The sequence below is a fragment of the Balaenoptera musculus genome, chromosome 1, assembly GCF_009873245.2.
Source record: "Balaenoptera musculus isolate JJ_BM4_2016_0621 chromosome 1, mBalMus1.pri.v3, whole genome shotgun sequence".
NCBI lineage: Eukaryota > Metazoa > Chordata > Mammalia > Artiodactyla > Balaenopteridae > Balaenoptera > Balaenoptera musculus.
The window spans coordinates 112,877,146-112,902,317 of NC_045785.1; the positions used below are offsets into that span (position 1 = coordinate 112,877,146).

General features: G+C 50.5%; 2 protein-coding genes across 7 annotated transcripts; one reads left to right on the plus strand and one right to left on the minus strand.

Annotated features, from left to right (window-relative positions):
• The first annotated feature begins 73 nt into the window (after positions 1 to 73).
• Positions 74 to 5,168, plus strand: MTX1 (metaxin 1). Its single transcript, XM_036867651.1, is given in 9 exon segments — positions 74 to 349; positions 352 to 657; positions 1,640 to 1,709; positions 1,842 to 1,921; positions 3,476 to 3,568; positions 3,749 to 3,931; positions 4,058 to 4,134; positions 4,566 to 4,720; positions 4,821 to 5,168. Coding segments are annotated over 9 exon segments (1,455 nt in total). The 3' UTR covers positions 5,036 to 5,168.
• GBA (glucosylceramidase beta) lies at positions 1,969 to 24,280 on the minus strand. 6 transcript variants are annotated; one of them, XR_005021529.1, is made up of 13 exons: positions 23,967 to 24,280; positions 10,021 to 10,079; positions 9,547 to 9,634; positions 9,107 to 9,298; positions 8,842 to 8,988; positions 8,406 to 8,539; positions 8,008 to 8,180; positions 7,539 to 7,776; positions 6,969 to 7,193; positions 6,447 to 6,610; positions 5,914 to 6,030; positions 5,629 to 5,821; positions 1,969 to 2,152 (listed from the first exon to the last, which is right to left on the minus strand). XR_005021529.1 is itself a non-coding variant. In XM_036866343.1 (12 exons), the coding sequence occupies exons 2-12, from the start codon at positions 10,045 to 10,047 to the stop codon at positions 5,716 to 5,718; spliced, it is 1,611 nt and encodes a 536-aa protein (XP_036722238.1). In that variant the 5' UTR covers positions 10,048 to 10,079; positions 23,967 to 24,280; the 3' UTR covers positions 5,046 to 5,715. The 6 variants fall into 6 exon arrangements, 3 of the variants coding, with proteins under 3 accessions (XP_036722216.1, XP_036722238.1, XP_036722226.1); XR_005021527.1 differs by lacking the exon at positions 23,967 to 24,280 and having other exon boundaries at positions 10,021 to 10,197; XR_005021526.1 differs by lacking the exon at positions 23,967 to 24,280 and having other exon boundaries at positions 1,969 to 2,149.
• Between the last annotated feature and the right edge of the window lie 892 nt (positions 24,281 to 25,172).

A 25,172-nucleotide genomic window follows, 5' to 3' on the forward strand; every position in this document is an offset into this window, starting at 1 on the left:
CACCTCCCCTCCCCCCACTCAGGCCCCAGCCCTGCCTCGCTCCGGCCGCCGCCACCGCCCCTGTTTTGTTTCCATGGCGACAAGAGGCGCGGGGCCGGTTCCAAACATAACGCGCTATGGAAAACATGCAGCTCAGGGGACCCCCCCCACCCCCGCAGCCCCCGCTCGGGGCCGAGCCCTGAGGGGCCCCAGGAGCAGCCCAGATCTCGTGCAGATTTGCGAGGGCCCCCAGAGCCCGTCCAGGAGCACAAAACCCCCTTCTCCTGGGCCCGCCGCGCCTTCGGGGGTTCAGGGCTCCCCTCGGCCGAGGCACCCTGACTCTCCAAGGCGCGCCGCGCTGAGAGCCCTTCCCCCCACTTCGCGAGCCACCTCTGGATCAGGCGGCGTCCGCCCTCCCCCGAAGCCCTCGGCCCCGCCCCACGCCGTCAGGCAGCCTCTTGGGCCGGGATAAGCCGCGCCCTCCTGAAGGCCTCCCCCGGCTCCCCACTGCGATCCGCCTGAGGGGCTGGGGGCGGATCCGCACAGTGGAGGGCGGAAGCGCAGGGGGAGGTGCTTCCGGGACAGAGGGCGGGCAAGATGGCGGCGCCCATGGAGCTGTTCTGCTGGTCAGGGGGCTGGGGGCTGCCCTCAGTGGACCTGGACAGCCTGGCCGTGCTGGTGAGGAGCGGCGTCGGCGCCCTCTGCTGCGCCCTGGAGGACTGGGGAGGGGGCCCGGACTAGCAGGTCATCCGAATTTTGCCAGGGCGCCTCAGCACGGGTGCAGAGGGGAAAATGTGGCCATCAAAGAGCGTGCCTGGCCGGTATAGACTCAGTGTCCTGTGTCGTAGCAGCCTAGGTTTTGTTTAGCGATGGAAAGAGGCCTGATCAGGGGTTCAGAAGATGAGTTTTAGTTCTTGACCATCCATTTACTGGCTCTGTGACCTTGGGACGATCCGTTCTTTCTGGGCGCTGTTTCTTCATCCGGAGGTTTACTAAGGCTGGACGATCTCAGGGTTCTCCGGCTCGGCATTGCTGCTTTCTCCTCAGCCTCCCTTTCCTCCTCCTCAATCAACAGCATTTACTGAGGTTATTATTTATTTAACCAAAAGGCCCATAGCCAGGCTCTGTAGAAAAAGCTTTGGAGCCAGGCAGACTAGTTCACTTCACACATTCACTCACTCTTTCATTTAATAAGCATGTATTAGGCCTCTTCCAAATACCAAACATTGGCATGCAAAGATGAATAGCATTTGGTCCCTCCCCTGAAGTTGTTTACAGAAAGATAGACATGTCAGCAAATAAGTGTAATAAAATGTTCAGGTGCTAAGGTATAAGTAGGAACAGGCCATAGAGACTGCCCAGGAAGGGATGGTTAGTGCTTCCAAGTGAGGCTAGGTGTTCACCAGGTAGATGGCAGGAGAGAAGATAGAGGGGAGGATTTTCCTGGCTGACTTGTAATCATGGACATGTCCATAATCTCTGTGAGCCTTGTGTTGCCCATTGTAAAATAAGAACAGTAATGTCTACCTCTTTTTTTGTGAGGCAATTCCTAAGCATAGGGCATAGCACAAAAGGTATTCAATAAATGTTATTTCTTTTCTTAATTCCCCTGTGGGGACCATGTCCCTGGCCTCCCTGCCTTCTGCTTCCTTCCCTGCAGACTTATGCCAGATTTACTGGTGCCCCACTCAAGGTGCACAAGATCACCAACCCCTGGCGGAGCCCTTCAGGTACCCAGTGTCCCTGGGGGGTGAGGAAGGGAGTGTACAAGGGGAAGAGCAGGAGACAGACAGGGATGTGGTGCAGTTATGTATGGATAGGCAGCTAAGGGTCTGGTGGACATACTTCTTTCTCAACGTCAGGAACTCTGCCTGCTCTTCAGACCAGTCATGGAGAGGTCATCTCAGTACCACACAAGATCATCACCCACCTTCGAAAAGAGGTAGGTGGCTTGGGTAGGGGAGCTGCCAGTGAGAGAAGTTCAGTCAATTCAGTGCAACACACATTTATTGAGTACCAAATATATGCCAAACCAGACGCAGGGGACCGAGCTTCAAGGAACATGTAGTCTGGTTGAGGAGACAGACGTGTTGCTGTGATGTAGTTGACTAGTAGGCTAGAGATTCAGCTAGGCCACTGTCAAGGCATCTGGATGCACGATGACTTCTGCCTGCTGGGTGAAGAGGGAGAGATGAACAGGCTGATGACACATGGAAGGGAAAGGAGAGTAAGAGAGAACAGTTGGCTCAGATGAGGTCCTCAAAGATGAGACCAGAAAAAAAAAGATGGGACCAGAGAGGGATTGCTAAGGGCCATTGCCCTTTTTTCAGGGACCAGGTCGGGCTTTATAATATGGAGCTCAGGATGGACGAGGCTAAGAGCCAGGGTGGGGAAGTTGAAAGAGCATTACGAGAGGATTGGGGAGGCCTAGGCTGTGCTTTTCACTGTCATTGGCTGTGTGACCTTGAGCAAATTGCTTAACCTCTCAGAGCCGTAAGCTCCTTATTGGTAAAACTACGGGGCTTAGCCGGGATGCTTTCCAAGGACTCTTCTAGTTTCATGGTCTAGTTCCAAAAGTGAACATATTGTCAGAAGTGGGACCCTCTTATTCATTTCTACTTTCCCAAAGGTGGAGGAACCGGGGAATTAATGGAGGCTTGAGAGGCATGGAGAGAGGGGGTCCAGGTAAAAGCCAAAGTTCCTGGCGGGACTGGGCTATTGTTGCCTTATGTATGAACACAGCTTTCCCAGTTTCCAAAGAGTTTTCTCCTAACACAGCCACACTGAGAGAAAGATTATTATCCCTATTCCATGGGGGAGAATGAGGCTCAGAGAGATTTAAGGATCACACTCAAGAGGTTATTTGGGGACAACGTTTACTCAGGATGTGGAGGAGGGTGCTGAGGAGCAGATACTGGAGCCTAGCAAGGTGTGGCAGGCTGAGACCTGGGGGTATGGTTGGAATGTGTGTGTGGTGGTGGTGCCCGGGCCATGGAATGACATAGAAGAAACACCCAAGAGCTGGGCACTGGGACCCTAGACGTGGGTTCACTGGGTCTTGGGAGCATGAGGATGGCATCCCCTAGTTCCTGAGGCACTGATTGAGGCCCAACCTGCATCTGAGCTCCGCTCTGCTAGTTTTGTGGTGTCTGGATCGGAGAAGTTACTGTTAGAAAGTTGCCGTCAGCAGGCATCCTGCCAGCTTTCTGTGGAAACTCTGGGAGCTGCTCCTGGTTTGTGGCTGGGCCTTCCTTCCAACCCCCAATGGGCGCGGGACGTTGACGGCCAGCAGGCTCCAAGGTCCAGGCTTCCCGCCAACGGCAACAGGCTACTGACTGGGCCCAGGCAAGGGGGTCTCAGCGAGCAAAGCCCCACACTCTACCTCTGCTACACTCAGAGGTCAGTGTGGGTGGTGCCAGACAGGATGCCTCCCTCCTTGAGGAAGTGTCCCTGGAGTCCCCCAGCATCCACCTCACAGTGGATGTTTCCTCCACAGAAGTACAATGCAGATTATGATTTGTCAGCCCGGCAAGGGGCAGACACCTTGGCCTTTATGTCTCTGCTGGAGGAGAAGCTGCTCCCGGTGCTGGTGAGTGTGCCCAGACCTCCCAGCATGGATGGTCAGTGGGGGAGGGGGTCGGGCATACACACAGACACCCCCCCACACCCACACACAGGCTTGGAGCAGCGTGGGGACCAGAAGCCCACCCTGGGTCAGGCAGGTGCACTGGCTCAGACCTGCCTCTTCCTTCCTACACACCCAATCCAGATACATACTTTCTGGGTAGACGCCAAGAACTATGTGGAAGTAACCCGGAAGTGGTACGCAGAGGCTATGCCCTTTCCCCTCAACTTCTTCCTGCCTGGCCGCATGCAGCGGCAGTACATGGAGCGGCTGCAGCTGCTATGTGGGGAGCACAGGCCTGAGGAGGAGGAAGAGCTGGAGAAGGAGGTACCTCTGGGACAGGGGGCTGTTGTATGAGAGGAGCCCCCAGGACGATGGCCAGGAGTGGGAGTGCCTGGCCGGGGAGGCGGCACTGCTCCCGCAGCCGCAAGCTGACCTGGTGTCCCCCTATAGCTGTACCAGGAAGCTCGGGAATGCCTGACCCTTCTCTCTCAGCGCCTGGGCTCTCAGAAATTCTTCTTTGGAGATGCGTGAGTCTGACTCCAGGGGAATCATAGGTGGCTTGGAAGAAGGTACAGGTTCAGACAGCCACAGAGGCTAGGGTGGGCTCAGGCTCTGGACAAGAGGTCCTCGGGACAGACACTGGGTCTGGTGACAGTGGGGCTGTGTGTGGGCCCGGAGCCGCCTCAGTGGTACAGGAGGGTGGGAGGGCCGCCAGGCCCAGGAGGGGCCTGCTGGGCTGTGGGGCACTCAATGTGCCCTTTATGCAGCCCTGGGATAGAGTCCCATTCAAGGCCAGGCTGGCGCCACCTGGGGCGCCTTCCCCACACCAGGACCAGAACTGTGTGTCCTCTCCTCCCCTGGTGGTCCCCTGCTGCCCAGAGCCTACCTTCCCAGGGCCGACTCTTCCTCCGACTCCATCTCTCCCCCTTCTCCATCCCACCCTTTCTCTCTGCTGCAGCCCCGCCTCCCTGGATGCCTTTGTCTTCAGCTACTTGGCCCTGCTGCAGCAGGCGAAGCTGCCCAGTGGGAAACTGCAGGCCCACCTGCGGGGGCTGCACAACCTCTGTGCCTACTGCACCCATATCCTCAGCCTCTACTTCCCCTGGGAGGGAGGTAAGGGGCAGATGGGTCGGGGGTGGGCGCTAGCTCTGCGGAGAGTGGGCAGGGATCCAGAAACCAGCCCCCCGACCCACCTTCCTTCCTTGCCCCTCAGCTGAGGTGCCACCTCCACGCCAGACACCAGCAAACCCAGAGACTGAGGAGGAGCCATATCGGCGCCGGAACCAGATCCTATCTGTGTTGGCGGGGCTGGCAGCCATGGCGGGCTATGCCTTGCTCAGTGGCATTGTCTCCATCCAGCGGGCACCACCTGCCCGGGCCCCACGCACACGGGCCCTGGGCATGGCTGAGGAGGTTGAAGAGGAATGATTTATCCTCATGCTCCCAGGACTGATTTTTCTACTGTCATGCATTCCAGAGGCTCCTATGTTTCCCCATTGTTGGTATGGCTGGAAATGGGGTCCCACCCCCAGAATAAAACTGCTCACACTGACTGGGATCAGACATTCTCTCCTTTAAGAGGCTGCCATTTTTCCTCGCTGGACCAAGGGGGCCATCTGGGTGCTTGAGTCTACCCACTGGTGCTTGGCTTCTTTCGCTGCCTGTGCCCTGGTGCTGACATCTGCATGGGCCTGGTTCTGCATCTCCAAGAAAGACAAGCACTTCCCAGTTTTGGGTTCAGCTTTCCTAGTCTCTTCCTTTCCTTAACCTCTCTTGCCATCCACCCCCCACCCCTGTGTTTGTACAGACAGTGAGCTCACCCTGGGCCTGGGCCCAGTTTCCACAGGCAACCAGCACACAGCACACGCTCACACAAGCATGGGGGTGGAGGACCACTGGGGCCTCCCGGTCCTTTCCCTAGGGGCCTCCAGCCCCTGGCACCAACTAGAGGGGAGAGTGAGTCACCCAAACCACTGCCTCTGGGCTTACGTCACTTAAGCTCCCCCCCAGTCCTGCTGTACCCTCTGTAGCCACAGACAGCATGTGAGCTGACTCTATCCCTTTGATGTCCATGCTGAGCCTAGGCGCCTGCTTGGGTATCTGTTCCATCACTGGCGACGCCACAGGTAGGTGTGAATGGAGTAGCCAGGTGAGATAGTTTCCACGAAGCCCACCGCAGGATCCTTGATGGTAAGAGGCACATCCTTAGAGGAGCTGGGGGAGGTGGGGAGGAGAAGCTGAGAGTGTGATCCCGCCAAGCCCACCGTCTTGTCTTCAGCCCAGTTCCCAGGCCCCACTGCTCTCACCGGTTTAGCACGACCACAACTGCAGAGCCATCAGGATGTATCAGTGCCACTGTGTCCAAGTCATTCTTCTCACTGGCAACCAGCCCCACTCTCTGGGAGCCCTCAGGAATGAACTTGCTGAAGTGGGAACAGGCATCGTCAGGGACCCCAGCCCAGCCCCCCTGGCCCTGAGGGCAGCTCCCATCAGTCTCTCACTTAAGAAGTCATCTTCCCTACCACCTACCCCCTCCCCCTAGAACCCTTCCAAAGCTCTGCCCTAACTCTCCAGGCCTCGAGCCGTGCGGCTGGGCGTGCCCTGCCCTCCCGCCTCCCAGCCCCAGCATCGGGCATTCAGGGATGGTCTGTGTGCTCACTAGTCACTACCTGCCTAGATGGTGCAAGAGGGACATGCGTGCTGCTCCCAAAGTTCCCACCCTCAGCACCTTCCTGCTTCTTCACTGGGGGTGGGGGATGGGGGCGGGGGCCGGGGATACAATCCCAGTGCAGAAGATGCTAGGACTGGTGTGGAGTGGGGGTGCCCGCCCTCCACTCACCTGAAGTGGCCAAGGTGGTAAAACATGGGCTGTTTGTAAAATGTGTCCTTGGCGATGTCCACGATGATGGGGCTGTCGACAAAGTTGCGCACCCAATTGGGTCCCCCCTCAGGGTTTAGGGCGAGGTTCCAGTCAGTCCAGCCGACCACATGGTAGAGGAGGTTCTAGGGTAGGAACAGGGCAGAGACAAAGGCCCCCAGTTAAGTGTCACATGAGGGAGACAGGCTATGGTGCCTCAACCTTGTGAGGGGAGTAATATCTAAGGAGGGAGGGATTGTGAGGACAGAGGCATCGCCAGAGAAGCTGAGGAATCTGAGGCCGATGTAACTGCTCAAGCATTTGGAACGAGGGTGATGGGGTGTGCAGATCTGTGAAGGGAAGGCAACAGAGGGGATCATGATATCCCAAAATTTGCTCCAAAGAGTAAGCCAGCTGGGGAAAAGCTGGAGAGGAGCCTTTGGTGAGACTAGCAAGGGGTCTGAGGTGGTCTTCTTTGCGAAAAGGGAGGCTGAGATGATTCACCGTGATGATGCTGTGGCTGTACTGCACCCCTCGATCCCAGGAGCCCAGCCGCACGCTCTGCTCCCAGAACTTGGAGCCCACACAGGCCTCTGAGGCAAAGAGCATGGTGTCGGGGAACAGGCGATGTGTCTCCCCCAGGGTGGCTTTTGCTGGAGCCAGAAAGTCCAGGTACCAATGTACAGCGATGCCATGAACATACTTAGCTGCCTCTGGGTCTGCCAGCACCTGTACAGGGAAAGGAAAGGACTACTGGGGAAAGAGAGCCACCGAGCCTGGGTCCTGCACAAAGGGTTCTGGAAGAGGCACTAGGACCTGAGAAGTGGGCAGTGGGATGAACACAACTTAGAGGGGGTTAAAGTGACAACCGTGGAGATTCATGGGGCCCTGGAGATCCAGAGGGGGATCACCACCACCACCAGCACCCCAGGGGTGCCACCTGGGCACCTGGTCCCAGCCAGGGTGCTCTAGGAATCAAGAGTTGGGGCAGGGAAGGCACTCTGTTCGGGAGCCAGCCATTCGGATGCTGGACTTGGGGGTCACTAGGGTACCCATGGAGCTCCCGGTCCTTACCACCTGGGCCCAGTGGGGCAGCAGCAAGCGTTGGTCATCTAGCATGAGCAGTCGGACATTGCGGTGTGTACTGTTGGCGAGGGTGGGACCCAGGTCACGGGCGATGAAGTCTCGCTGGTGTTCAGGGGTGAAGCCCAGGCACTGGAAGGGGTACCCGCTAAATAGCCCTGCAGAAGGCTCGTTCTCAGCTGTCACTGCCCAGAACTGTAACTTGTGCTCAGCATAGACATCTAGGAACCTGGCGAGGGAAAAGGTGTGTGATCATGGCCAAGACAGGGAACCAAGACCCTGGGGAATAGGAGGCCTGACTGGGTGGGGAAAACTGAAGGGCCTGATTCTGAAAGACCCAGAAGGTAGAAAGGTGAGCTGAGGAGATCTGGAGGCGGAACCAGATCAAGGGCTGGGACGTAGACCAGGGTGTCCGAGAGGGGAGGCTGGTCCGGACCCCATGGCCCTGCTGTTCCCTTACTTGACAAAGTATCTGGCCCAGGTCCGGTGGTAGAGATCCCCTGGATGACCCTTGAGTGTCCCCTTCCCATTCACTGCCCCATTGGTCTTGAGCCAAGTGGGTGATGTCCAGGGACTGGCAAAGAGTGAGACAGGGCGCTGGGCCAACTCCAGGGCTTGGTGGATCAGGGGTATCTAGAAACAAAGGTGGTGAGGAGAGAGACATCCAGAGTTGGAACATAAACAGACTGGCCCAACCAGTGTATCAGGCCTAGCTATCAGCCTCTGCCCTCCCACCCCAGGACAGAACACAGAGAGCAGGGGGCACGTTCTATGTCTCTCTGCAGACTGCTCTAGCCTGAGGCCTCTCAACCACCAGGCATCAATGCCACTGGGGCCTGAGGCAGCCAGAGTGCCCACCTTGAGCTTGACATCTTCCTCTGGGAGGCTGAAGTTGAGCAACTGGAAGTCATCAGGGGTGTCAGCATAGGTGTAGGTGCGGATGGAGAAGTCACAGCTGGCCATGGGGACCCGCATGATGTTGTATTCGATTCCTGCAGAAAAAGAAGACCAAGATATGTGTGTCTGAGTCAGTAGGAGAATGTGGGGCATTGTCTACCACTTGCCGGTCCTAAATTATGTCTGAGTCAGGGCCAAGGGGAACTTGGGCTCTGGGTGAAGTGCAGACCTTCTGAGCCTGAGAGGCCCCAGGCACTCAGCAGAAGATGGGTAGGACAATCTTTTTTTTCACTGGGCATTAACAGAGACCCAAATGTCAGGGATGGGTGGATGTCAGGGTCAAAGGAAAGGTCAAAGGGTCAATTGCACTATGTCATCTTGTCCCCTTCCTCCTTACCTTCTTTAGAGAAGTACGATTTGAGTAGTAAATCCCGTGCAGGAGGTGACAGGGCAAGGATGTTGAGAGCAGCAGCATCTGTCATGGCCCCTCCAAAACCCTTCACTTTCTGGAACTTCTGATCTGGCTGCAGGGTCAATAGCAGCCCTGAGGACATCCATAGGGAATAGAGGGTGTCAGTGCACAGGGGAGAAACTCCATGGTGATCGCTGGCATGATTTAGCTCCAGGAGGACCCCAGCTTGGGTGAGGGGTGTAGTGGTTACCTGTGCCTGTGCGGTTGGCCTGGATGGTCCCCAGACTCAGCTCCATTCGGCGCCCACTGCGTGTGCTCTCAAAGCGGCTGAAGGTACCAGGGTCAGGCAGGGTCAGGGGGTCAAGAGAGTCACAGTATGTAGCATTGCAGACACAGACCACTGAGCTGTAGCCAAAGCTTTTAGGGCTGCAGGGGCGGGCACCTGGGAGGGAGAGAGCACAAGAGAGGCAAGGGCTGAAGGATGAAGATGGGGAGAAGGGACACACTAGTTGGAAGGAAAGACTGAATACTGATTTCAAAGATTCTCTTGATGTACCCCACAGTTGATCTCAGTCACTCAAAAGGGTTTAGTGAGCATCTAATGAAGTCCACCACCAGTATACCAGAGACTACCAAAGGACCATAAGGCAGAAGGGGGCCTCGGGGCTCCCTCCCTCCTCCTTGACTCACCTGATGCCCACGACACGGCCTGAAGTAGAAGCAATCCCATGAGGCTGGGAGCCAAGATGCCTACTCTGTCCCGGGGCTTGGGACACTCCTGAGAACAGAATGAGGAGAGGCTAGAAGGCAAGCCCCTCTCCACCTCTCATCTACTCTCCCAGGCAGGGCTCGACTGCCTGTGGGCACCCAGCCTAGTCTCCCACCTTTTATAGAATGGAACAAAGCCCACAGACACCTGGGTCCAGACACCCTCCAAGCCCTCTGCTAGTAATAGCTCTCTGCCCACCCCGACCAGGACCCTCCTCCACCCCTCTTCCTAACCATTTCTCCCTCAACCTCACCTTCCCTCCATCTGTCCCTCCATCAAAGGGCCGTGATGGCCTGGTTTCGAGGAGAGTGTGTCGTTCACTGAATTCCAGAGCCTGGATGGCCAGGATTCCAGAAAGAGCGACAAAGACCATTTGGGAGCCCTGGCCCACTCACCTCTCTGGAAGGACTTGAAAGCTCCATCACCAGATGAGAAGACTGCAGGGTTCCCAAACCTCGAAGGGATAGAATATCAGCTAAATAAAAACAGGGGTGCAGTAGCCTGAGGTAGCTATACGCACCAGATGAGCCCTGCGGGTTAATTACGGCAAAATGGAGTGGATGTGTCATGTGATAACTATGGGAGAGTCACATGACACAAGAAGTGAGGCAATCGCAACCATACTTGTAAAGGGCGACTGACTGTCTTCCTCCGGGCTGTTGGTGATTATACACCCTATGAAATTCTGGAAGGCATGTATGGATGACAACTTTAGGAAGAATCTAGATGAAAGATCTGAATGAAGGATTGGGTAGAGGTTCCCGAATCCCAAAGGATGGGAACCACAGCAGGAACATTGCTTTCTTGAGAAAAAATTTTAAAGTCATGCTAATAAAGGTGATACTAATAAAAGAGGTTCACTGTGCAAAATACTGAGGCCAAAATACTGAGAGATGATTAAGAAGTCTTTGCCCTATTGAGGTTCAGAAGGCTTATAAGAGTCAGACTCTTACACGGATGGTTACAGATAAAGACAAAATTGGTAACAGGTGTGCACAGAGAAACCCTTCATGCTGGGGTTATCCTGGAAGGTTTCATGGAGGAGAAGAGGTGAGGTTTAGGGAATATTAACCAGAGAAGTGCAGGGACGATGGGCCCTGGGCAGAGGGACAGTGCTTCTCCAGTCCTCATTTGTTTCATCATCAGATGCAGATGAGAAGGAAATCACAGGACAGGGAGGTTGTGTAAAGTAGTTCAGAAACTGGAAAGTGTGGTACAAAGCTGCATCCTCAGTGGATGTGACAAGGGGGTTGTCCCTGGTGTTGCCTCATGGGCCACATCATATTGATTCAGTGGGAGTGACACACACAATTATGACCTGACTGACTACAGCTCTCTGAGCCTACTTCCTCACCTGTAAAATGGAGGGAATACCACCACCTCACCAGGTCACTACTGAAATCAGGGAGATAAGCACAGTGCCTGGTACACAGTAGACACTTGGGAACCAGTTGTTTGTTGTGCCTTTTTGTTTTTTTAAATTCTCTCAGTGAAGTCTTTCCAGACACACTCCAGGCAAAACTGAACATTTCTTCTTCTAGGTTCCTGTAGCCCTATAGGAGCTATAGTCTCACTGAGACTATACTGAATATAGACTATACTGAATACAGTCCCAGTGAGACGAGCTTGGTTTGAATCCTGGCTCTACCACTTACTGGCTGTTTGACCTTCAATAAATTACTTAATCACTCTAAGCCTCTGTTTCTCATCTATAAAAGGGGAGAGATAACTCCTATCTCACAGAATTGCTGTGAGGTGTGTAAGTATGATAATGTGTGTCTAGCACACTGCTTGGCACCAAACACTGCAACAAGTTAGGGCTGTGTTTATGGAAGGAGCTTGGAGTTCCCCAAAGGAATGGCTTACTCATTCTAAGTAGAAGGCCTGGCACAGGGTGGGTAGGTGCCAGCTTGTTGCATTGAACTGAACCATCATCACTATGTCAAATCTGCCCCATCTAGACTTCCTGTTTTTCCAGGAAATGTTGCACAGGGCTTGTTCTTGGGAGGAGGGCAGGTGATCTTATTTCCCTCTAGTTCACTCACTCCACAAATATTTATTGATATTAAGTACATACTACATTTGCCCCTATCTCCTCTGTTGGCTTTATTTATTTATTTTTTAACATCTTTATTGGAGTATAATTGCTTTACAATGGTGTGTTAGTTTCTGCTGTATAACAAAGTGAATCAGTTATACATATACATATGTCCCCATATCTCTTCCCTCTTGCATCTCCCTCCCTCCCACCCTCCCTATCCCACCCCTCTAGGTGGTCACAAAGCACGGAGCTGATCTCCCTGTGCTATGTGCTCTGTTGGCCTTACAGCCCCACTCCCCTCCCTGTTTCCCTCTGCAGGCACAGAGTTTGTGAGTGTCTTGTTTCTTCTCTCACAATGTGGTCTGCCCTTGAGGCTTTTATATTTTATTTTCTAAACAAAGTTGGTTATAATAAGGGCTAATATTTATTGAGTACTTACTCTGTGCTACTCTATGTTCATAGTCTCGTTTTATTCTCACGTGGCAGATACTATTATTTTCTCCATTTTAGAGATGAGGAACCTAAGACTCTGAAAGGTCATGAACTTGCCCAAAGTCGCTTGACTACTCGGTGGTGGAACCTGGATTTGTAATGAGGCGGGGCGGGCACACAGCCCTTAGCTCGCGGCTGTTAGTGCGAGACCCTGAGCGCCGCGGGTAGAGGTCCCGCTCCGCCAACAGTCAGCCTGGCAGTGGTCCTCTCAGCAGAGAGTGGGTTAGGCCGAGGCAGATCTCGGCCTTCTCGCCGGGACCCTCCAGGCTCTCCAGCCGCGGGGCCAGTGGGTGAGCTGGGGTGCCCCGGGGACAGGCTGAGGGCTGTGTCCCGCAGAGCTACAAGCCCTCACCGCTGCCACCCACTGGCCGGGTCCAGGCCTCGAAGCAGCAGCAAATCTCTCCCCCATCCCCGCCTGTGCAGCCTAATGGCAGTGGTGGTCTCCATGGGTCCCAGGCCATGGAGGCCTCAGCAACTGCAGTATATGGACACTGTCATTAAGGTAACAGCTTCAGGGACTTCCCTGGTAGCATCGTGGTTAAGAATCCGCCTGCCAATGCAGGGGACACGGGTTTGAGCCCTGCTCTGGGAAGATCCCACATGCCGCGGAGCAACTAAGCCTGTGCGCCACAACTACTGAGCCTACGCTCTAGAGCCCGCGAGCCACAACTACTGAGCCCGCGTGCTGCAACTACTGAAGCCCGCACGCCTAGAGCCCGTGCTCCACAACAAGAGAAACCACTGCAATGAGAAGCCTGTGCACCGCAACGAAGAGCCCCGCTCTCCGCAGTTAGAGAAAGCCTGCGCGCAGCAACAAAGACCCAATGCAGCCAAAATTTTTAATTAATTAATTAATTAAAATAAATTTTTAAAAAAGGTAACAGCTTCAACCAGCTTCAGTCTCTCCCTTCACATTTCTGAAATTGGTACAGCTTGGATCAGTTGTCTCCCGCTAGGAGGTGGCCAGAGGTCAGGGTTAAGCTGCAAGGACAAAAAAAAAAAAAGCTGCAAGGACACTGCACATCATTACTTGAGGTCCACCTCTGTGGTTGGGGCTATTCTCAAAGAAGGGCAATCGTTGTGAGCTGGGAATTCACCTGACTGGTATTTGCTACAACATGTATTCCTATCGATCCTATACAAATCATTCTCTCCAGTGTAAATGAAAAGCCAGAGGGCCAGCTGGGTCCTTGGGCACCTGGCTCCCTCAGTGATGACGGCTGGGCAGGGTCTGGGGACCTGGCCCTGAGGGTGCCGCCAGATGAGATCTGCCTCTTCAGCCGGGCCTGGGCACTGGCGGGAGGACCCAGACCAGGGGCTGGATGAATGCTCCCGGGCAGGATAACTAGCCCTCACAAGGACCCCCTCCTTTAGCCAGGGCCTGGACCCCAGAGGGTAAAGGTTGAGCCTTTGGGACCTTGCCCTTTCTCGTCAGAACAGAGAATAACATTTGTTTTGGTGGAGGTTTACAGGAACGTCGTGACCTGACCTCAAGAACAAAGCATCTGACACCAAAGAAGTCTGCAACAACTAACCACAGCCCTCCCTCACCTTTCCTATAAACGAGCTTTGCTGAAAGCTTTCTTTAGGGGAGTTGGGGTTTTTAAGGCATGAGCCACCCGTCTCCTTGCACGGCCCTGCAATAAACCTTTCTCTCTCCAAACTCCGACGTTTTGGTATTGTTTGGCCTCACTACGCGTTGGGCACATGGACTTGCGTCCGATAAGATTTGTATCCAGGGTCCTATGACACACATCACACATTTGATGAGTGCCTCCGGTGTGCCAAATGCTACATTAGCTGCTGGTTATTTTCAAAAGCTGCTGTGCTGGTCTGCAGAGTTTGTTTTGTACTGTTTTAAAATCGTCCCGTGTTTTCTACACGTGTTTTACCTGCTCAAAATGAAGCCCAAGTTGGCTTCAGAAGTGCTGGCTACATGGCAACATTTCTGGATCTGTGTTCTTCAAAGGCATTTGTCAGGGGATAACTTGTCAATAATGAATCAGAATCCAGGACTCCCAGGTTGGGCAAGATGGATTGATTTTCAGCTGGGGAGAGGCAGGTGTGCCTCTCTTCCCAAGCTTCACTCTCCCTGTCCTGGGAGATCTCAGCACAACAGCCTGAGCACCCCTTTTCATAAAAAGTATTTCCTCACATACTCTCTACTATCCTGAAATGAACGTATAGATACTATGACTTACCTACACACACAATTTAAGAGAATCAATATAGTTGCCTTAATTGGCATATAAAGGAAAGATAATGGGACTATTTTTTATAGCAAAATATGTTTTCAATAAGTAAATGCTTAGGCATGATTACCTACAAGACATTATAAAATAGTCAGATATGTACTAACCTAAATGGAATAAATTAGGATTTAACAGAAGCAAAAACAGCCCATGAATTAATAATTTCAATATGTAAGTTTCATCATATGTCATTTTTACAACACTTAATTATTATTGTGCTGCAAAAACATAAAATATATGATAAATCAAAATGCTTAAAAGTCAATCTTTTTTTTTTTAAATTATTTATTTATTTATTTATTTATTTGGCTGTGTTGGGTCTTCATTGCTGCCCACGGGCTTTCTCTAGTTGAGGCGTGCAGGGGCTACTATTTGTTGAGGTGTGCAGGCCTCTCACTGCGGTGGCTTCTCTTGTTGTGGAGCCCGGGCTCTAGGCGTGCGGGCTTTAGTAGTTGTGGCTCGCAGGCTCAGTATTTGTGGCTCACGGGCTTAGTTGCTCCGCGGCATGTGGGATCTTCCTGGACCAGGGCTCGAACCCATGTCCCCTGCATTGGCAGGCGGACTCTTAACCACTGCGCCACCAGGGAAGCCCCTTAAGAGTCAATCTTTATGAATAAGATTCAGTGCATTCCACATGTCTTCACAAATTTACTATTTGATTCTAGGCCTTAGCAATTCAGTAAGGAAAAGGACAGTCTTTTCAACAAACGTGCTGAGATGACTAGCTATCATGCAAAAAGACAAACTTAGGGACTTCCCTGGTGGCGCGGTGGTTAAGAATTCGCCTGCCAATACAGGGGATACGGGTTCGAGCCCTGGTCCGGGAAGATCCCACATGCCGCAGGGCAACTAAGCCCGTGTGCCACAACTACTGAGCCTGCACTCCAGAGCCCACGAACCACAACTACTGAGCCCGCGTGCCACAACTACTGAAGCCCGCGCGCCTAGAGCCCGTGCTCCGCAACAAGAGAAAACCCCGCTCACCGCAACTAGAGAAAGCCTGTGCGCAGCAACGAAGACCCAAAGCAGCCAAAAATTAAAAATATATATATATAAATAAATAAATTTATTTACAAAAAAAGATAAACTTAGACCCTTACCTCACTCCATAATCAAAAATCAAAGCAAAATGGATCATAGACTTAAATGTAAGAGCTAAAACTCTTAAATTTCTGGAAGAAGGAAGGCTAGGAGTAAATCTTTGTGACCTTGGATTAGCCAGTGGTTTCTTTTTCTTTTGTTTTAGGCAACAACAAACATTTGTTATCTCACATAGTTTCTGTGGGTAAGGAATTCAGGAGTGGCTCATCTGGATGGTTCAGACTTGAGGCTTCTCAAAAGACTGTAGCCAAGATGTTGGTCAGGGCTGCTATCATCTGTAGTAGGCTTGACTGGGCTGAGGCTCTGCTTCCAAGTTAAGCCAATAACATAGGTGGTGAACTGGGGCTGGCTGTTGGCAGAAGGCCTCCGTTCCCTACCATGTGGAATAATTCATAGGGCTGCTTGAGTGTCCTCACAACATGACAGCTGGATTCCTCTCCAGTGAGTCATCTAAGAGAGAGTAAGGCAGAAGCCACAAGGTCCTAGCCTCAGGAGTCACACATTATCATTTTCACAATATCCTATTGGTTACACAGGTCTTCTATACAGATGTGTGTGGGGCAGAGGGGCTAAATAAAGGTGTAAACACCAGGAGGTGGGGATCATTTGGGGGCCATCTAGGAGGCAATCTGCCATAGTCCGTCCCCTGGCTTCCAACGAGTCATGTCCCTCCCACACGTAAATATTCTTACTTCCTCCCAAGGTTCCCAGAAGTCTCATCTTCTTATAGCTTAAGTCCAGAATCTCTTTAGACAATGGTTTCTTATTTACGATTCCAAAACACAAATGACAGAAAAAAAAAGATAAATTGGACTTCATCAAAATGAAAAGTGTTTGTGTTTCAAAGGATGTAATCAAGAAAGTGAAAAGACATCCCACAAAATGGGATAAAATACTTTCAAATCATATCTCTGATAAAGGCCTAGTATCCAAAATATATAAAGAACTCTTATAACTCAGTAATAAGAAGATAACCCAATTAAAAAATGGGCAAAGGACTTGAATAGATTTTCTCCAAAGATAATATAAAAATGGGCGGGGCTTTCCTGGTGGCGCAGTGGTTGAGAATCTGCCTGCTAATGCAGGGGACACGGGTTCGAGCCCTGGTCTGGGAAGATCCCACATGCCGCGGAGCAACTAGGCCCATGAGCCACAATTACTGAGCCTGCGCGTCTGGAGCCTGTGCACCGCAACAAGAGAGGCCGCGATAGTGAGAGGCCCGCGCACCGCGATGAAGAGTGGCCCCCACTTGCTGCAACTAGAGAAAGCCCTTGCACAGAAACAAAGACCCAACACAGCCATAAATAAATAAATAAATTAATTAAAAAAAATAAAAATGGGCAACAAGCGCATGAAAAGATGCTTGACAACATTAGTCATTAAGGAAACGCAAATCAAAACCACTATGAGATACCACCTCATATGCACTAGGATGGCTATGATCAAAAAGACAGACAATAACAAGTGTTAGCAAGGATGTGCAGAAATTAGAATGCTCATATGTTACCGTGGGAATGTAAAGTGGTGCAGCCACTTTGGAAAACAGTTTGGCAGTTTCTCAAAATGTTAAACATAGAGTTACCATATGACCCAGCAACTCCATTTCTAGGTATCTACTTAAAAGAAATGAAAACATTTGTCCACCTGAAGACTTGCACATGAATATTTACAGCAGCGTTATTTATGGAAACAAACTAAATGTCCATCAGCTGGTGAATAAATACACAAATTGTGGTATTTCATTAAATGGAATACTATTCAGCAATAAAAAGGAACAAAATACTGATACATGCTACAATATGAATGTACCTCAAAAACATCATGTTAAGTGAAAGAAGCCAGACAAAAAGACCACACATTGTGTGATTCCATTTATATGAAATTCCAGAGTAAGCAAATCTGTAGACAGAAAATAGATTAGTGCTTGTCTGGGGCTGGAGTGGGAATGGAGATTAACTGTTGCAAAACTCTGTAAATTTACTCAAAATCATTGAACTGTACACTTAAAGGAGAAACTTTTATAGTATGTAAATTACACCTCAATGAAGCTAGTAAAAAAACTTTACTTTTATTACATATTTGCAGTTGGTTCATTGCTTTTGCAGGTACACTACTGCATTGAAACTCTTTTAAACTAAGTATATTGCATAGCTGGAAGTGCTCTAATACACTGAGTAGACAGATGCAATAATGTCAAGACAATGTATTTTATTTAAGCTTCCTTCTCCATAATGATCTCCTCCTAAATTATTGGGCTGTTCCAAAAAACAAAAAAACAACTTGTAAAACTTTTCTGCATTATTATATAATGAAGTCCTGCTGATTTATATTTGATTTTATATTTGCATATATTGTTGTTGTTGTTTTAATAAATTTATTTATTTATTTCCCTGCATTGGGTTTTCGTTGCTGTGCATGGGCTCTCTCTAGTTGCGGCGAGTGGGGGCTACTCTTCATTGTGGTGCGCAGGCTTCTCACTGAAGTGGCTTCTCTTGTTGCAGAGCACGGGCTCTAGGCGTGCGGGCTTCAGTAGTTGTGACACGTGGGCTCAGTAGCTGTGGTTCACAGGCTCTAGAGCGCAGGCTCAGTAGTTGTGGCACACGGGCTTAGTTGCTCCGTGGCATGTGGGATCTTCCCGGACCAGGGCACGAACCTGTGTCCCCTGCATTGGCAGGCGGATTCTTAACCACTGAGCCCCCAGGGAAGCCCTTTGCATATACTGTTGAGCAGAACATTCCAAAGTCAAGTAGAATGAGAGACAATTCTTCTTTGTTCAGGACTGTCCTCCACGTTATAGGTGGTCTACCTTTCCTGTCCTCTTTCCACTAAATTCTCAAAGTGCCTCCTAATCCTGGTCTCCACTAAAGACACGTTTCCAAAATGCCCTCTAGGGGGCGACTGAGAACCACTGCCCTTAGGGGAGTCACCTCAAACGCCCAGGTTGCAGTGGCCACTAGGGACGTACTAGGTGGCCACAAATGCGTTCCTCGGTCCCCTTTGCACAGCACTTTTATTTTATTTTTAATTTTTTTTTTGGCTGTGCCGTAAGGCATGTGGGATCTTAGTTCCCCGACCAGGGATCGAACCTGTGTCCCTGCAGTGGAAGTGCGGAGCCTTAACCACTGGACGGCCAGGGAAGTCCCTGCACAGCACTTTTTTTTTTTTTTAATTTATTTATTTTTGGCTGTGTTGGGTCTTTGTTGCTGTGCGTGGGCTTTCTCTAATGCGGGCGAACGGGGGCTACTCTTCATTGCAGTGCGCGGGCTTCTCATTGCGGTGGCTTCTGTTGTTGCGGAGCACAGGCTCTAGGCTCATGGGCTTCAGTAGTTGTGGCACGTCGGCTCAGTAGTCATGGTTTGTGGGCTCTAGAGCTCAGGCTCAGTAGTTGTGGCACATGGGTTTATTTGCTCCACGGCATGTGGGATCTTCCCGGGCCAGGGCTCGAACCCATGTCCCCTGCATTGGCAGGCAGATTCTTAACCACTGCACCACCAGGGAAGCCCTCTGCACAGCACTTTTAAAAGACTTAGCTAAACACCAAGGGAGGACAACTGGGAAATAAATATAAGCGAAAAGCAGAAATACAAAAATAGTTTGGCTGACCCAGCACAAGAGTTCTGATCCCACTTCAGCCAGCCCTGTGACGAGCTGTAGGCTTGACTCAGATAGCAAACTCCAGCCCTGGAGCCTGGCAAGTACCATGTCACAGGCCCCTTGCTCTTTAGGTCTCAGATCAACTCCCCAAGGAGGGTGCCTCCTCCCACTTCCACTGTCACCTCCATGGTCAAGTCAAAGAGAGACACTCTTATGCCATGCATAGCAGAGTAGGTGCTCAAAAAATACTTAAGAGATGAATGAATGGATAAACCTTACCAGTCAACCTGGAACCTGTCCTTTCAGCTCTGGTTTCTGATCTGAAGATACACCACTCCTCCTGATTAATGACACCAAATGACTTGTTTCTCCAGTGAGACCCTTCTGCCCCTTAATTGCTAGGGTGTGGCTTCACCCTTGGATTCATCTGATTAACCAACTTTTTTTTTCAGCTCTATTGAGATATAATTGACGTAACACTGTGTAAGTGTGTAAGTTTAAGGCGTAGAACTGACGACTTGATACATGTGTATGTTGCCAAATGATTATGGCAATAAAGTTAGTTTGACTAACCAACTATTTTTTTTAAAATATTTATTTATTTATTTATTTGGCTGCACTGGGTCTTAATTGCAGCACGCGGAAACTTAGTTGCGGGATATGGGGTCTAGTTCCCTGACCAGGGATTGAACCTGGGCCCTCTGCATTGGGAGCATGGAGCCTTAGCCACTGGACCACCAGGGAAGTCCCTGATTAACCAACTCTTAAACAATAACCATAGCATACTTGTAAAGCCCAGTGCAAAATGAAAGTATTTGTACCTCACATGCTCTCCTATAATTTTTCTCAAGATACCAACAGTCAATCTTTCACAAGTGCTTATTACATGCATTAGCCTGACAACCCCATGTTACAGACGAGAAAACTGACTTAGGTCAAGTGAGTGGCAGAGTCAAGCCTAAATTCAGGTCTGTCCTACTCTGAAGCCCAAGCAGCTCTTAGCCATCATGTCATACAGCCTCCCAGATATTTCAGTTGCATATTTTCAGTCTTCTGTAAGTTTATAAATGGTCACAGGGCAAATCTCATGGTTACTATTTCTCTGAAACCTTAAAACTCTTCACTTAGAGACAAGCACAGAATCGGGGCTCAAGTTTACTGAATGAATGAATGGGTTAAGTTACCAACTGCACCCTCTCGCTGTTTAAGGTTCTGCTTGTCAGTGTTTCAGAGACTGTCCTTGGTGTAGTTTGAAGCAAAGGAGTGGTGAACTTCAGGAAGAATGAGGTTAACTCTGAACAAGACTATTATAGTGAAAGTGAGACCTAACTGAGGCGATTTGGTGGAGTCAACAGGAAGTATGATTCAAATACTGAACAACTGTGAGCCTGCTCGCACCTTCCTTATTGTTCTGAGCTTCCCATGCAGGGTTGTAATGAGGCTCATTGAAGATAACAGTACCTGAGAAGGGACTTCCCTGGTGGCGCAGTGGTTAAGAATCCACCTGCCAATGCAGGGGGCGGGGGTTCGAGCCTCAGTCCGGGAAGATCCCACATGCCACGGAGCAACTAAGCCCAGGCACCACAACTACTGAGCCTGCGCCCTAGAGCCCGCAAGCCACAACTACTGAGCCCACACGCCTAGAGCCTGTGCTCTGTAACAAGAGAAGCCACCGCAATGAGAAGCCCCTGCACCACAAGGAAGAGTAGCCCCCACTCGCCACAACTAGAGAAAGCCTGTGCACAGCAACAAAGACCCAACGCAGTCAAAAAAAAAAAAAAATCTGAGGTGTTCCTTGTGAACTGTAAAATTCCATATAGATGGCTGGAATTATTACTGTTATTGTTATCCAGGCTTTGTTTCTTCCCTCCAGGTACAGTAGAAGGAGTCTTCTGTGCGAGGCCTCTACCTCCACCCTTGCTCCCTCTGGCCGCCACCATTTCTCTCCTGTTCCCCTCAAGAAGAGGCAATAAGGAAGGGTGTTTCAGCATGAACACCCGAGTGATTATACAGGATTGAAATCCCTGCTTCATTTCTCACTAGAACTGAGATATTGGGAAGTTACTTGACTTCTCAGAGCTTCAGTTTTCTCATCTCCAAAACTCTTGCCTCGTGGGTTGTTATGAGGATTTCATGCAACAATGCATGTAATATTACTCAGAGCCAAACCTCTGGAATGAGTTGCTACACCTGATGAGTCCTCTCTCCACTTCCTACACTCCATGGGCTGATACTGGACCTTCCTGGCTCCAAAACTGCTCTTGCCAAGGTCACTAATGATCCCTCTGTTGCTAAGTCCAATGAATAGTGCTCAGCCCTTTTTTTTTTTTAATATAAATGTATTTATTTATTTATTTTGGTCTGCGTTGGGTCTTTGTTGCTGCGTGCGGGCTTTCTCTAGTTGCGGCGAGCGGGGCTACTCTTCGTTGCGGTGCGTGGGCTTCTCATTGCGGTGGCTTCTCTTATTGCGGAGCACGGGCTCTAGGCACGGGGGCTTCAGTAGTTGCAGCGCATGGGCTCAGTAGTTGTGGCGCACAGGCTCAGTAGTTGTGGCACTCTGCGACATGTGTGATCTTCCCGGACCAGGGCTCGAACCCGTGTCCTCTGCATTGGCAGGTGGATTCCTAACCACTGCGCCACCAGGGAAGTCCCTGCTCAGCCCTATTTGACTGGACTTTTTACCTCAGTTGACACATAGCCCCTCCCTCCTAGAAGCACTCTCTTTTGTTTTCATGACTCCACACTCTGCTGCTTTGGATGTCCTCCCACTTCTTTGGCTGTTCCTTCTCTTTTGCAGGCTTCGCGTCCTCTTTCTGTCTGTTCCTTAGGGTTTTATCCTAGGCCTTCTCTTGTCATACGTCATGCTCTCTCCACAGAGATAACCCATGGCTTTGACTAACCTAATTGTTTTCTGGTTCCACAATCTCCACTTCCAATCCCAGTCCTTCTCCTGGGATGGACTCTGTGATGTGACTCTGCCCTCCAGACCTTTCCTCTGGGTGTCTCACAGACACTTCAGCAGGACCATCATGAGAGCATCATCTCCTCCAGCCAAACCTACTTTTCCTCCTGTGTTTTCTTTCCCCATGAATAGAACCTCTTCCTCACAGAACCTGGGGCTCATCCTTGACTCTGTCCTTTCCCTGTACCCTTCTCCCTGTCAATTCTCTTCTAAACTACTGAAACATCTCTTGCTTGGCCTCCTACACTCTACTTTTCTCCTCCAATCCATTCTCCAAGAACTGGATGGTCTAACTAAAATACAAATTCTGAAGCTACCACTCTCCCTCCTAAAATCCTTCAACGGCTCCACATTGCCTTTTAAGAGGGCTACCGGGACCTGGCATCTTTGTTCCAGTCTCATTTCTCACCTCTCCACTTGGACCATATGCTCCAATCACATTTCATCTAATAGGCCACATTCCATCTTGCCTCTCTGCTCCATGTTATTTTCTTCTCCTGTCTTGAAAAAAATGAATAACTATTCTTTTTCATCATTAACTCCTCAGCCTTAATGTCCCTACCATCAGTACCATTTTCCTGACACCCCTGAATGAGCTGGGCACCCCTGCTATGCGCTCCCCAAGACACATATTTGACAAATCATAATTGGGCATCTACTATGTGCCAGGCACTGTTCTAGACCCTGGTGATACAGTAATGAATAAGATTATAAAGTCCCTGGCCCTACGGAGCTTATATTCTAGTGGTGGTGGAAGACAAAAAACAGGTAATTTCAGGTGGCCGTGAGAACTATGAAACAAAATAAAGGGGAAGGGGGACTTCCCTGGCGGTCCAGTGGTTAGGACTTAGCCTTCCAATGAAGGGGGTGCGGGTTCGATCCCTGGTGGGGGAGCTAAGATTCCCACATGTCTTTAGGCCAAAAAACCAAAACATAAAACAGAAGCAACATTGTAACAAATTCAATAAAGACTTTAAAAATGGTCCACATCAAAAAAAAATAAATCTTAAAAAAAAAAGGGGGTAAGGAAGCTGGACAGAAGGAGTGAGTGGGACAGTGGTAAGAAGTGAGTTTGGAGTAAAAGGTTGGGGGTCAGATTCTGCAGGGCCTTGGTGGCCACAGTGAGGAGTCGGAATTTTGTTCCAAAATGGAAATTCACTGGACAGTTTGGGGCAGGGAAGTGACAACATCAGATTTATATTTTTAAAAGATCACTTTGGCTGCTGTGTAGAAATCAGACTGTAAGGGGCACGACGGAGACCAGCCTCCAATTACAGCCTGCCACAGACTGGCCCCCTTGTTCTACATCCTCTCTGCCTCAGAATCCTCTCAAAGGCTCTTCTTTACTATGCATCACTCTTCACCTCCATTTAGCCTAGGTAATGCCTATTCATCTTTCTTTCAGAACTCAGCTCATATGTCATTTTCTCCAAGAAATTCTCTCCTTTCACACACACCCCTCCTGTGTGTGAGGAGCCCTTACATCTCCTTTGTAGCTCTTATTACATTTGCAATTAATTGTATAAATGGCTTAATGTCAGTTATAGCACCCAGTGGCCTGCTAACTCCTTTGTCTGCTGATCTGTCCGTGAGAAAGCCCAGTAGGGCGGGGATCAGTCTGTATCCCCAGTACGTAGCACAGCACCCGGTGCTCGTCCCGTGCTCATTGAACATCTGTCGGATGATTGAAGAATGGATAAATTACATAGGCCTTCTTTCCACTCCACCCCTCAAAAAAGCAAGTGGGTAGAAGAGGATTTGAAGATTTTCCCCCTCTTCTTCATTAGTAAAATACAACCATCCCTACAATTAATAATAACAACGATGATAAAAAGGTGAAGTGCAGACGCAGGGAAAGGAGAGTTAAGATCCAAAAAGTGCAAAATCCATTACGCCTACCGTCGGCGAAGCGAAACAGCAGCCCCAAACGGAGGCGAAGGGAAATCCCAGAGCAGCCTGCAAAGCGGGGTGGGCGGGGCGGTAGAAGGGGGCTCAGCAGAGCTAGGCTGCACTCCACCACGCGCAGCCGCGAGACACGCAGGGCCGGCGGGGCGGGGCCGGGGCCTAGCTCAAGAAGGGAGACCCCCGAATCGTCAGGAGGCGGGACGCAGGCCCTTTCCTCACGTCTTATTGGTTGTGCTGGGGACGGACTGTTTTCGCTGACCAGCCGTAGCCCAAATAGGGCGCAAGCGTATCCGAGGGTCTATTCGGAAAGTGGGCGCGGAAAGCGAGAAGCGCGCATGCGTCTCGTTTTACAATCGCCAGCACAACCTAAGGGATGGGGGAGATTGAAGTCCCTCAATGAGTCCAGCTTACGGAAGTTGAGGTGGATTCTTGAGCTTCCTCCTTTGGGAGCCTCAGGATAGGGAACATTCAGTGCCCAGAAATTGCCCCGTTGGGAATCCCAATCTCCACTCCCTGCTACCTCATTTTGTCGTTCTGGCCGCGCCCTAACTCTCCCTCCCTGAAGCTGGGTTGTTATGATGGTGAATTATTCAAGAAGCCTTGCAGCCAGACGCCATCTATGGGCAGTGCCTCTCCCTACCCCCTTCCTCTCCTGTAGGGCCCCACGGCTATCCCCAAAGTCATAGGGTCTCCAAGCTGTTTACAAGGCCCCACTCTGCCTTTTAATAACTTAATGAGTTTCCTGAGGACCTACTAAGTGTTAGATCCAGTGCAATGAGCAAGCCCCTGCTCTCAGGAGCTTGCATTCTGTGGGACGACACAGAAAACAAAAACAAGATAATTTTGGATAGTGATAGGTGTTCAAAACAAGGCGGTATGATAGAATGGGGAGTGCTCAACAAAAACGTGAGAATGGAACTAAGACCCGAATTAGGTGAAAGCAACAGATATAGGGCACCGAGTTTCGTGTTGGTGAATAGCTAGCTCGTGCAAAGGCCCTTGTGCAACGCAGTTTGGCTGAAGCAGAGTGGACCAGGTTGTACCTGACCATAGTTTCATAAGGAGTTTGGAGATTATTCTAAATACAGTGGAAAGCCAGTACATTTAGGCAGAACTTTAATATGACATGATTTCTTATCACTTTGCTGAGTGGAGAATGGATTGTAGGAAGAATGGAAATAGATCAAGAGGGTGGGAGAG